Source organism: Heterodontus francisci, chromosome 27 (genome assembly GCF_036365525.1).
Source record: "Heterodontus francisci isolate sHetFra1 chromosome 27, sHetFra1.hap1, whole genome shotgun sequence".
NCBI lineage: Eukaryota > Metazoa > Chordata > Chondrichthyes > Heterodontiformes > Heterodontidae > Heterodontus > Heterodontus francisci.
This window is the reverse complement of record NC_090397.1, coordinates 59,424,106-59,436,180: the sequence shown is the minus strand read 5'-3', so window position 1 is coordinate 59,436,180 and position 12,075 is coordinate 59,424,106. Positions and strand designations below refer to the sequence as shown.

Here is a 12,075-nt window from a genome sequence, read left to right as displayed (position 1 = left end):
GTACGATAGCGACGTTTAAGAGGCAGCTTGACAAATATATGAATAGGATGGGAATAGAGGGATACAGACCCCGGAGGTGCAGTAGGTTTTAGTTTAGACAGGCATCAAGATTGGCGGAGGCTTGGAGGGCCGAATGGCCTGTTCCTCTACTATACTGTTCTTCTTTGTTCTAAAGATTAATCTCTGAACTGCTTATAGAGCGGTTACATCGTACAACTTATGAACATACGATTTAGCAGAGGTAGGCCATTTGGCCTCTTGTGCCTGCTCCACCACTCAATAAGATCATGGCTGATCTGTTTATGTTTCAAATTCCACACTCCCATCTACCCACGATTACATTTGATTCCCTTGCCTAACAAGAATCTATCTACCTCCGCCTAAATGAGCCCGCCTCCACCACCTTCTGAGGCAGAGAGTTCCAAAGTCGTACAACCCTCAGAGAAAAGATTTCTCCTCATCTCTGTCCTAAAAGGGCGACCCCTAATTTTAAAACAGTACCCACTATTTCTGGACTCACCGACAAGAGGAAACATCCTTTCAACATCCACCTTGTCAGGACTGTTCAGGATCCTATAAACTTCAATCAAGACTCCCCTCACTCTTCTAAACTCCAATGAAAACAAGCCCAGTCTGTCCAACCTTTCTTCATAAGACAACCTGGTCATTCCAGGTATTAATCTAGTAAACCTCCTCTGAACCGCCTCCAACACATTTACATCCTTCTTTAAATAAGGAGACAAAAACGGCACATAGTGTTAGAGATACTACCAAGTGGTTAATGCTTCACAGCAAGGTAAGAGTCACAGCAGAACTGCAGTGAGACATGTCACATCAAATGACTTGATCCACTTTAACAAAGATAAGAATTTGTTTAAGGGTTAACATTTTTATTAAATTAGCAAAGTAATTTCATGAAAACATGTGAAATACTTATATGCTTTTACACAATGCAATCCCTGTAACAAAAAATCTGAGGTCACAAATCTTTCCTCAAATAAGCAGCTGGTGCTTGACCAGAAGGTGACTACAAATAAAATCTTCAGCGTGCATGATTCAAAATGTATAATTTTGGTGCGAATGCAGAAGAGAGATGGAAATCATAACAAGTTGGTGGAAGATACAAACTTCAATATCCATCAGAAGAAACCAAGGTCTGATGAAGAGGAAATTGGTGAGGTTTGGTCAATGCTACTTTTTAAATTTGTTCAAGTCTTTTGCCTCTTCTCATTTCAAATCAGTGGAAGTGAGAGGGTTAGAAACTTTATATTAGATCGGATTTTAGGCAACCGCATGAAACACAGGCAATTTAATCAAAAATGAAAACATATTTATGGAATGCGGTACTTTATTGTAAGCACAATTATCAATGAAAATCTTTTTTTTTTTAAAAACAAAAGCCTTTCTTACCCTATCTTCTAGTCTGGTCACCTGCTCCTTGTAGTAGGCATTGAGTTTCTGCAGCTCTTTCTCCTTTTCTTCCAATTGTTTGGTCTGAAAGTGGAAAGAAATGAGCCATTTGTAACATAAGGAGCAAACGATGTCAACTATACGTTGTGAGACAACAAACTTATTTTTAAAATTAATGAACTGCAGCTTACACGTATTTGCTCATTGTTCAGTTACACAGGGCTATCCTGCAATACTTCACAGTTTATGTGCCTGACCACCATGAATTTGCTAGTGTCAGAAGAGAAGCTAACTATCCTATTAGCTCTTTTGTAAGATTAGGATTTAACTGAGCAGGGCTTGACATTCCCCTGACGTGAGAGCAGGAAACGTTAACTCAATGCTGTATGCTTGCACTGGCACAAGTGCCAGACAATACCTATACTGGAACTGGAGCATCTTACAGTCAGAACCCATTAAAAATATGTCCAAAGGAATCACCAATGAGAAATGTTCAAATGTCAGATTTAAAAAATCTCTGTTCAACATCAAGTGCCTACGACACAATTGGAGAAATTGGACTGGAGAAATAACAAGAGCCTGACAGTGCAATACAGGTGAGTTAACATCAGGAGAAATACAGCCACTGATCCAGGTAACTTCAGTGATCATTTTATTTCAATTGTGTGCTAGTTAATTCAGCTACCTTACACGCTGTTGAGCACAGTAACTCATCGGAGCTAATTCTGATAAATGCCATCAACATACACATTTGACAAAAATATACACCAAAACAAAAGGAATAAAATATATTCCTCGATGTTCTATGAGCAACTATTTGATTTTTGTTACAAATAGGATCCTGGTGGCAAAACATTGAGATTACGTTGTTCCGTTACTTTTGCTTCCATCGTTTTCAAGGCGCTTTAAATGACTTTGGCAACAGCCTGAGTATCTTTTGATGAATCCTTTATGAAGTAGCTGCTGCACAGAATATGGATACCCTGGTAACATTCTGAAGTAATGTCTTGTATATTGAACAATCTTGACACGTTTTTTGTGGAGAAAACGACAGAGGAAAACTGGAGGTAGAATTATCTCTCTCATTTACTCCAGTCTTCTTCAGAAACATTAAGGCTCTCAGTGATTATCATCAGCCTTTGTGGGGAAGAGGGGAAAAAAATAATTTAAAAAAATCACAGGCCTTCTTATGCAACCCTATATTATGATTATTTAACTCCAACTGCTTTTGCTTCATGCTTGGAGTATTTTATGATGACACTGAGTTTTGTTCCACTACTTTGCCATTTCAAGGAATGAAAATCCAGGTAATTTAAAATTCATGTACCCCAGTCGCCCCAGATTCTATAACTGGCCTTACTGCCTGCAGGATATAGAGGAAGAAAAAAATTCCAGGATTTCTGTGCATGTCCGCAATCAATTGACACCTGCATGCTTGTTGATTGCATAGGATCAGCTTGACAGTGATAGCATCTTTCTATGATCGAACCGTCATCCAACTCAAACTGTATAGTTTCACACATGAAAAATAGCCGAGGGACAAAGTTTTTATTTATCTGAAGTCTAGCAATCCTTCTCAGAGACGCTAATAAAACAAAACCACTATCCTTACTTCCAAACATATGAAATAATAGACAGGTTCATCAAGCCTGTCCTAGTCACCATGCAATAAAGCACCATGATTGAAAAGCTTCCACTTTATCTCAAACTGGAAGTTATAAGCTATGATTATGTAAGCCGAAGTCATTTCCCCTTGTTGCATATTTGCGACACAGGACTTTGGAAGCACAGCAAAGTTCTGCACATCAACCTGACAGAATCTCAGTTAAACCACTCGAATTATCAGTTTTCCTGATTATCTCCCAGAAGACCGCACAGTTGATATTGAGACTACATAATGTTTCTTTCGTTATTTATATTGCACTTGTCTTCATTTGAGAATAGGATATTACTGCAATAGATATGCAAGACCAAATTTTATGGACTTTCTATTATTTGCCAATGTACATTATCTACTGGTGATGTCTTGTCCATTGTATGGATAATGGAGCTTCCATTCTACTTGCAAGTCACCAGGGGGCGGGAAGGAGCAGTGTAAGGTGGAAAGGTGTTATGATTCTGATGTGCGCATTGCGCACCAACTCATTTATTTGCAGTGAAATCAATGGAAGTCATATCATATCTTTTTAAAGAATCCATTTATTACTATGTTTTTATACTGACTGTATGTGCAGCTTTATTACACAATGCGTGACCATAAAAACCATCAACATTTATCACCCAGTGGGTCAGGAAAGGCTGGAGGGAATGCGATCAATTCCGGTTTAATAACCGTGTAGGATGATTTAGGAGCAATGTAATGCAATTGAAGAGGAACTGAGCACAGAGGCCAGGTTATCCTTCACAGGTAAGCAGGGAAAAATATGAGACTTCCCTAAATGTTCTTGAACACCTCCTAGAAGCCAGTTTACAGCAAGTGGTGGCGATCCATGAGGGAAGGGACCACAGAAAGCAAGTGTGAGGGAGGGGCAAAACAGAGTGAAAGCTTTCACTTAAAAATAGATGTAATTGGCTTTACTGTAAATTTGCTAACAACTCCAACTAATGTAGAATTGAATAACTGCCTCAGCCAATTGATTTTTTACAGGGTACAGGGGAATGTTTTGTTTAATTGTATTTTACTACAGACATTCTAAAGTAATGTGTACAGGCAGAAAGATCTAAACATAGTCCAAAGCTTTTGCTATTGATGGAGATAGTCTACTCACCCATTCCATAAATCTTGTGTAGATGGAATTAGACCAAGAAACTGGCCATCCAGAACAGAAGGGATCAAAAGAACATTACTCCAGGATTTCTATCTCACAATCTACCTTGCTCTCAAACAAAGCTTTCGCCTTGACATATTTCTGATTTTAGATTATCCAAAATTCTGAAATGACAATCTCCAAAAATGCAGAATAATTTGAAATGTTCACATCAATTTGCCCTGTAAACATTATAAACATGTTTGCAGTCAGTTTTGCACTAGCATCTCCCTCAACTAGGTACTGTACGGTGACTACACAAATCCCACCTCTCTAAGAGCCCTTAAACCATCAATGGAAACCATATTTACATTGCAGTTGACACTCGAGGGTGCATCAAATTTAATTCCAAAATAAAATCTACTAGTAAAATCTTGTTTAATTCGGCAATCTTCAAACTATAAAGACTGCCCTGATACAGAATGAGAAAGTATTTTTCATAGTCGCCATCAGTAGTTCCACACAAATCACGCATATTCCTTCTACTCCTCGTCTTCTTAGGCAGTCCCTTGGGCACGAGGATGACTTTCTTCCACTCCAGGGTTGTGGGCCCTTGGGTGACTGAATAGTCCAATTCTGGATTGGCACACTCTGCCACAGGTGGGGCAGGTGGCGTTTGGTGAGGCGAGCGAATGGGACGCTCAAATTTCCAGACACTTGTTCTGCTGTTTGCCCTTGGTTGCTGCCTGGGCATGTCGACATTGTTCAAACTGGCTGGCACCTTCACGGATGCTCCTTCTCCATTTTGGACAGTCTCTTGCAAGAGATTCCCACAAATCTGTGGCGATGTCACATTTTTTCCAGAGAGGCTTTAAGGACATCCTTGTAGTGTTTCCTCTGCCCTCCTGGTAGCCTCTTGCCGTGATGAAGCTCGGAGTAGAAAGGACACTGATATTGGAGTGCCTGTCCTGCCACTGAATTTGCAGGATCTTGCAGAGGCACCACTGGTGATATCTCTCCAGGGCTTTGAGATGTCCCTGTTTCCGACGCATACAGGAGGGCAGGTAACACTGCACCCTGTAGACCATGAGCTTGGTGCCATGTTTGAGGTCTTTGTCATCAAATACTCTTTTCCTCAGACGACCAAAGGCTGCGCTGGCACACTGGAGGTGATGCTGAGTTTCATTATCAATGTCTGCCCTTGCTGAGTGGAGGCTCCCAAGTTACGAGAAGCGATCCACATTGCCCAATGGTTCACCTTGGATCTAGATAGTCAACGGGCAGTGTTGCGCTGCAGGAGCAGGCTGATAGAGGACTTTTGTTTTCCTGATGTTTCGCTTAAGGCCCATGCTTTCATACGCCTCCGTGAACACATCGACAACATTTTCCAATGCTAATATTGTTACTCTCAGCCTAATTATCAACACATCACTTATCAGAGCAGGTCTGGGGTTCAAATGAGGGAAACGACCAGAGGAAGAAAGATGTGTGCAACAGGCTTGAGGGGCTAAATGGCCTACTCTTGTTTCTATGTGTATGGGCTCCAACAGGCTCTGTATCTGATTGGATTGATCTAGATCCTCAGTCAAATAGCACTTCCTCCTCGACTCTCAATCTCCAATATTTTTTTATACATAATAAATTGTGATGAAAACTCCACATGCTAAATCGAAAACATTAATTTCCTCCTATGGAACTATACCCGAGACCTTTTACTGAGACTGTTACAAATAACTTCTTAAAAAAAAAAACAGGGCAGTTGAGATGGCCACGCACAATTTGCATTTGAGAAGCCAAAGGCTGGCTGGAGACAGAGGTGATTACCCAGTCTCGCCAGAACAATGGGGGTGCTCTCTGATTAAATTATCTAGAATGGTTTGGTCAATGTTGATGGACAAAAGCCATCGACACCCACTAACTTTGAAAAGCCAAACTCTCCCAAGTATCTCTGAACAGCCTAGAATTTCAAGATCATTCCAGAAACAAAGTGATTTCTGACAACGCAGCCTGTCACTGACGTCATCAGGCTGCGCCGCTGTGTGCACAGGCGCAGACGGTCTCCTGCTCTCTGCGCATGCGCTGCGTTCTGGCTTGCCAGGACTGGTTCGCGCATGTGTCGATGACGTCATCGCGCGACGTGTGCCTTTTCCGGCAATGCGCCTGGTCGGCCTCTGCGCATGCGCTTTAGGCAACGCCAACGGGTATTCACGCATGCGTCAACCTTCTGATATTCACGCATGCGTCAAAGCTTCGGCGCGAGTTTCTGAAAGTGGAAGGAGGAGAGGTTTCGTCGGGCATTTTCTCGCAATTATTTAGTCGTTTTGGAGATTTCAGTCTGCTTCAGTTTTATTGGAAAGAGGAGATTGCTCCAAGGTAAGTTGCTCTGATGTTGTCAGTTTCTCTGAAAACATTTCCATTGTCTGAGGCACTGCATGTGCTCCAGTCCCTGTTGTAAGTTGCTCTGAAAACATTTCCATTGTCTGGGGCACTGCATGTGCTCCAGTCCACTGCACTGCACTAAAATCCTTTCCATTGTCTGGGGCTGTGTGCAGGCAGTACATATGCTCCAGTCCCTGTTGTAAGTTGCTCTGTTCCTGCACCCATTAGAGTCGTGCACATGGACACAGCCACGTTTCCCCATCCGCCCTTGAAACAAACATGCAGAGCCTTGTGAGACTCCGCAATTGCCAGCTGCTGCCTGTCAAGCAGAGAGGGCATCCAAAGTGGTCAAGCACTTGGGGAACATTCAGCAAGAAGAGACTGAGCACTGAAAGAAACAAGCATGCCGTGTCCAGTGGTAGCACAAATGTGAATGCTCTTGCTGAGTACCACCTCACCAGTTGTGGAGTGCAGCCACAACGTTCTCCATCCTCAGTGTTGCTCGAAGGCAAAGGTAGATAAGAGCGAAAGAAATGGAAGGTGATGCTGATAGTAGTAGGCAGGATTAAATGGGAGCGGATGGGAAGGCGCACGAGTAGCATAACCACTAGCAGGGAACAGCTGGGCTAAATGGCCTGCTTTATGTTCACAGTCCAAAAGAAATGTGCTTCTTTTTCCAGCACCCTCACATCATTCATGTTTTCCCTGAGAGCAGCATTGAACCATCATGAGATAGGAGCAGTAACATCATCTTGACTCCTACAGCTGAGTTGGGTACTAAGTGATTCATTGGCGGTGTTATCAGTACATGCCTTTACTGCAGAACATAAAGCATGCTCAACAGTAATTTCATTGGAGGAGGGAAGCTCTGAGACTGATGTTCTTTCCTTATTTCTTTTCATGTAAAACATGCCCTTGAGAAAACAATCCTCGAGACTTAAGGTCAGCATTCAAGCACCGAAGGCAACTGGATCATGCTGCGGAGCTTGTCACAATACGGAAAGGAACCTTGCATTTCTGGATGAAGTGGGAGCGCACATTGGGATGCGTTTGGGGAACATTCACCAAGAATAGACTGAGCTCAGACTCTTGTGACTTTGCCTTCTTCACATGGACAATACAGTAGTGGAATAGAGAGCCACGCGTTCATTCACCACAAGGCTCTCCAGGAACAATCTCTTTAGTTCTGCATAGCAGAGACTCGGTCTGTCTCTCTCACAGGAATGCTGGCAATACAACACTCATGTATCCATACACAGCAGTGCCGCGATTGTTTAATGCACTTAATAAAATTTCTCAATAATTAAACCTGGAATTGTTGAGGTTTTTGATGTTATTTTCCCGACTTTGCAACTGCACTTCAGATATTCAACTGCGGTGTGGTCCTTTTGGGGGGGGGGGGGGGGGGGGGTTGTGAAGGGGTGGCGGGGGAGGTGGGGGGGAGAGAGGGGGGGTTGGGGTAAGGGTTGTGGAGGGGTTGTGAGGGGGAAGAGGGAGGGGGTTGTGGAGGGGTGAGGGGGAAGGTAGTGGGAGGGAGTTAAATTCAGAAGCTCCTGAAGAGAGGAATGCAAAAGGCAGGGACTAGAGAGCTGCAATGCCTGAAGTACAGTTGAGAAGTAGGGGAGAAGGGGGCTGGATGGGGGATCTGCAGCTGGAGAGAACGGCTGGATGGAGGGGGCCGGAAGCAAGAGGCCGTAGAGAGCCGCGGGGAGCGAGCGGCAGAAGACCGTGGTGTCACCGGGTGCAGTTAAGTCTTTTGCCGTTGCAAATTTATGGCGCATGCATAGAAAAACGCACCCCCCCCCTCACGTTGCTGTCTCCGCCCGCTCCGCTTCCCTCCGTCACTGGGCTGTTCGCTCGCCCACTTGCCGGCCGCTCCGCTCCCCGCAGGCCCGCTCCGCTCCCCTCCGTCACCGGGCCATTCGCCCGTCCACTCGCTGGCCGCTCCGCTCCCTGTAGGCCCGCTCCGCTCCCCTCTGTCACCGGGCCGTTCGCTCACCCACTTGCCGGCCGCTCCGCTCCTACCAGGCCCGCTCTGCTCCCCCCCCCTCCCTCCCCGGCCCACTCCGCTCCCCCCCCCCCGGCCTGCTCCGCTTCCCCCCCTCCCTCCCCGGCCCGCGTCCCGGCCAGCTCGTTCGCTCTCTCACTCCGCCATTGTGTGTTGACATGTGTTTGTTAGGTTGCCTCCGTGTGATTATTTGAGCAGCGCCATCTTTAGTCCTGGCAGCTGCCTAAAGTCGCAGTCTGTGACGTTTCAGTGGCACATGCTGCATTTACGCATGTGCCACAACAGCGCCCCCTAGCGGTAGCGTAGTCAGCAAATGCAGTCTTCCAGAAAATGCTGATTCAAAAACAAAGAGGTGGTCACATCACATGACTGCTTGTGTAACTCAGAGTTTGTGAATTGTGCCTCAGAAGACGACGAACTGTAAGCCAGCAAGAGAGCTGCAATCTCTTACTCTCTCCAGTAAAGTTCCAGCGAAGCCTCAGCTCCAAACTTACAGCCCTGGACAGCCAGCAACCAGGAAACATGGATAAAACCCCTCTTCTGCATTCTTGGAACCAGAGAAGCAAGCCAGAATTGTGCACATGACTCAGCGAGGACTTCAGGACGACAACTTCAACTAAGGATTCGGACTAAACTTCAGTATTTAAATTTCATTCTTATTAAGGACTCTATTCCAACCTCCCAACTTTGGGGTTTTCCTCTGTAATCTATTTGTGTGTGTGCGCCTCTCGTGTGAAGGGGAGCATGGATGCATCACGCATTTTAGTAATTTTAACCGGTTTAGAGTGATAAGGTTAATAAACTTGCATCTTTCTAGTTTAAACATGAGAAAACCTGTCTGATTGGTTCATTTACAATTATATTAGAGGAACAGAAGCAAGTGCTCACTGAGGTGGTAAGCTGAATCACTGTTTAAAGGATAAATCCTGTTGCAGTCAAACCAGAGAAGGGATGCAAGGGGAGCCTGAGACCCCTTCCTCATCTGGTCATAACAAATTAAGACAGTGAAGTTATCAACACAGAAAGTCCTGCTATAGATGATGTATTGCATTGTCGGACCTTGAAAGGATTTATAAACAATGCAAGCATCATAAAAGTATTTTAAATTTCGCTATGAATTTTCTCCTGGGTAGTTTGCAGCCATGTCTCAAACATTCAAATTCTGGACACTCCAAGGCAATCCTAGAGGGTTGGCAAATGTAAGCAATACTCATATTCTAAAAATGACAAACAAATCCACCCCTACAAGCCTTTGCGATATCTGCATTCACCCAATTCTGGTCTCGAGTTAAATTCCAGAAAGCTTGTTATGGAGGGACAATGTTGGAGCCTATATTTAACTCAGATTCACATTTAGCGTGCAGAGAAAAAAGGATTACAAAATGTCGCTCCTCACTCAAACCCTCCCCCGTCTCGGTGAGTGTCTGCTTATAAGTGTTCAACTAAGAGCCCAATTAACATCCTTCACCTGCATATAATCACACCATTGATACACAATTAACATTAACATCTTCAGCACCCCAAGTTTAATCACTCCATGACTGGTGGCTGAGCCCAAGCTCTGAAATTCCCTCTTAAAACTCTCCTCTTTACCTCTCTTTCCTCCTTTAAGTTTCTCCTTAAAACCTACCTCTTTGTCCAAAAGCTTTTGATCATCTGCTGTAGTATTTCCTATGTACCTTAGTGTCAAATTTTGTTTGATAGTGCTCCTGTGAAGTGATTCGGGACGTTTTACTACTGTTAAAACTGAGGCGGGAGGAGTGCACTGTTTATTCTAGTCCCACTTCTCCATGGGTCACAACATATATTTAAATTATACTCAGTTACCAATACAGTCAATCATAGACTCTATTTTTATCCCAGAATAAAACTGACCAACCAGGTTTCGTTAACAAAATTACAAGTTTCTTATAAAACAAGTCTTAACCAGTAATGAGGTAAAGCTTCAACACAGATTGAAATATTCACACACACACACACACACACACACCAAACCCCCACACACACACACACACACCACCCCCCCACCCCCCCCCCCCACACACACTTGGGCTCAATATTTGCTCATTCTTGAAGAAACTGATGAGATATGTTGTGTTCCAAAACTGGCATACAGTCTGGCCTCCAAGTACACGTAGACGGCGTCACTGGGATCTTTGAGAACTGTTCTTTTCAGGCGGCATTGAGAATTAATTTCGCAGGCCTTTCTACAAAGACAGGAGAAGAGATGATTTGACAGTGGATTTCTCAAGGTCTTTTAAAGAAGTGCTGGAAAGCTCAGTTGGGTTGTTGTTCTCTCCTTGGAAGTTCTCTCCCTTTGTATACAGTTCAACACCAACTCAAAACAATTCAAAAGCAAAACCGACAAAAGGTCAACCATTTGATCTCCATCAATCTGGACCTGTCACTTCTTTGCAAACAACTTCTCCAGGTGTCCAATGTTCTCTGTTGTTTATTGACCTGGAAGTCAGGTGGTTTCCCAGAAAGGTTTGTTGTTGTTGCTCATTTTCATCACAAGACCTCTCAGTGCCCCTTTTAAAAAAGGCTGAGCTTACTGACAATGCTACCACTAGGTGGCGCTGCAGTGGCACATGTGCAAATGCAGCATGTGCCACTAAAACGTCACAGTCTGCGACTTCAGGCAGCTGCCAGGACTAAAGATGGCGCTGCTCAAATAATCACACGAAGGCAACCTGATCTAAACACATGGCAGCACACAATGGTGGGAGGGGGAAAGCGAGCGAGCTGGTGAAAGGAGGGGGGAGAAAAAAAAAAAGAGTGGAGCGGGCTGGGGCCGGGGAGAAGCGGAGCAGGCTGTGGACAATGGGGGGGGGAACGGAGCGGGCCGGGGAGGGGGCGAGCAAGCAGGCCGGGGACAGGGGAGCGGAGCAGCCGAAAGAGCGGAGCGGCCGGAGAGAGCAGCAAGGGGGGCAGCGGAGCGGCCGGCGTCAGCATCAATGGCAGGGGGGGGGGCGGAGCAGCCGGAGAGTGCAGCGAGGGTGGGGGGTAGCGCAGCTTGACGCATGGGTGAATATGTTAGCGTTGCATTGCTGTACACGTAAAGCGCATGCACAGATGATGACCAGGCGCGTTGCCCAAAGATGCACACGTCACGCGACAATGTTATTGGCGCCTGCGCTAACCAGTCCTGGCAAGTCGGACCACAGCGCATCCGCAGAGAGCAGGAGCCCGTCTGCGCAAGTGAACACCTTGGCGCAGCCTGATGACATCAGTGGCCGGCTGCATTGTCAGGAATCACTTTGTTTAAAAAACATTTCCAGGCACTACTTTTCAAAGTTAGGTGGCCTTCACATGACGCCCTTTGAAAACCCCAAAGTTTAACATTTCTTCAATCTTTCAAAAATGAATCCTCAAAAAATATATTTAACAAACACAAGAGGCACTTTCGTGACACTAGGTTACAGGAGTTTTATAAATGCAAGTTGGTGTTTTTATTATGTCAGATGTTGGTTCCACTGGAAGTGACCAGTCCTCAGTAGAATTTAAGGAAGGTGAAAGAATGAGCAAGGA

The 12,075-nt window shown here is 44.8% G+C and overlaps 1 protein-coding gene across 1 annotated transcript in view; it reads right to left on the bottom strand.

The window, feature by feature from the left end:
• chchd3a (coiled-coil-helix-coiled-coil-helix domain containing 3a) overlaps window positions 1-12,075 on the bottom strand; it is a 353,726-nt gene that overhangs the window by 56,171 nt on the left and 285,480 nt on the right. Inside the window, exon 5 of the mRNA XM_068059780.1 lies at window positions 1,411-1,494. Within this exon, the coding sequence (XP_067915881.1) occupies window positions 1,411-1,494 (84 nt within the window). The remainder of the gene's footprint in view (window positions 1-1,410; window positions 1,495-12,075) is intronic.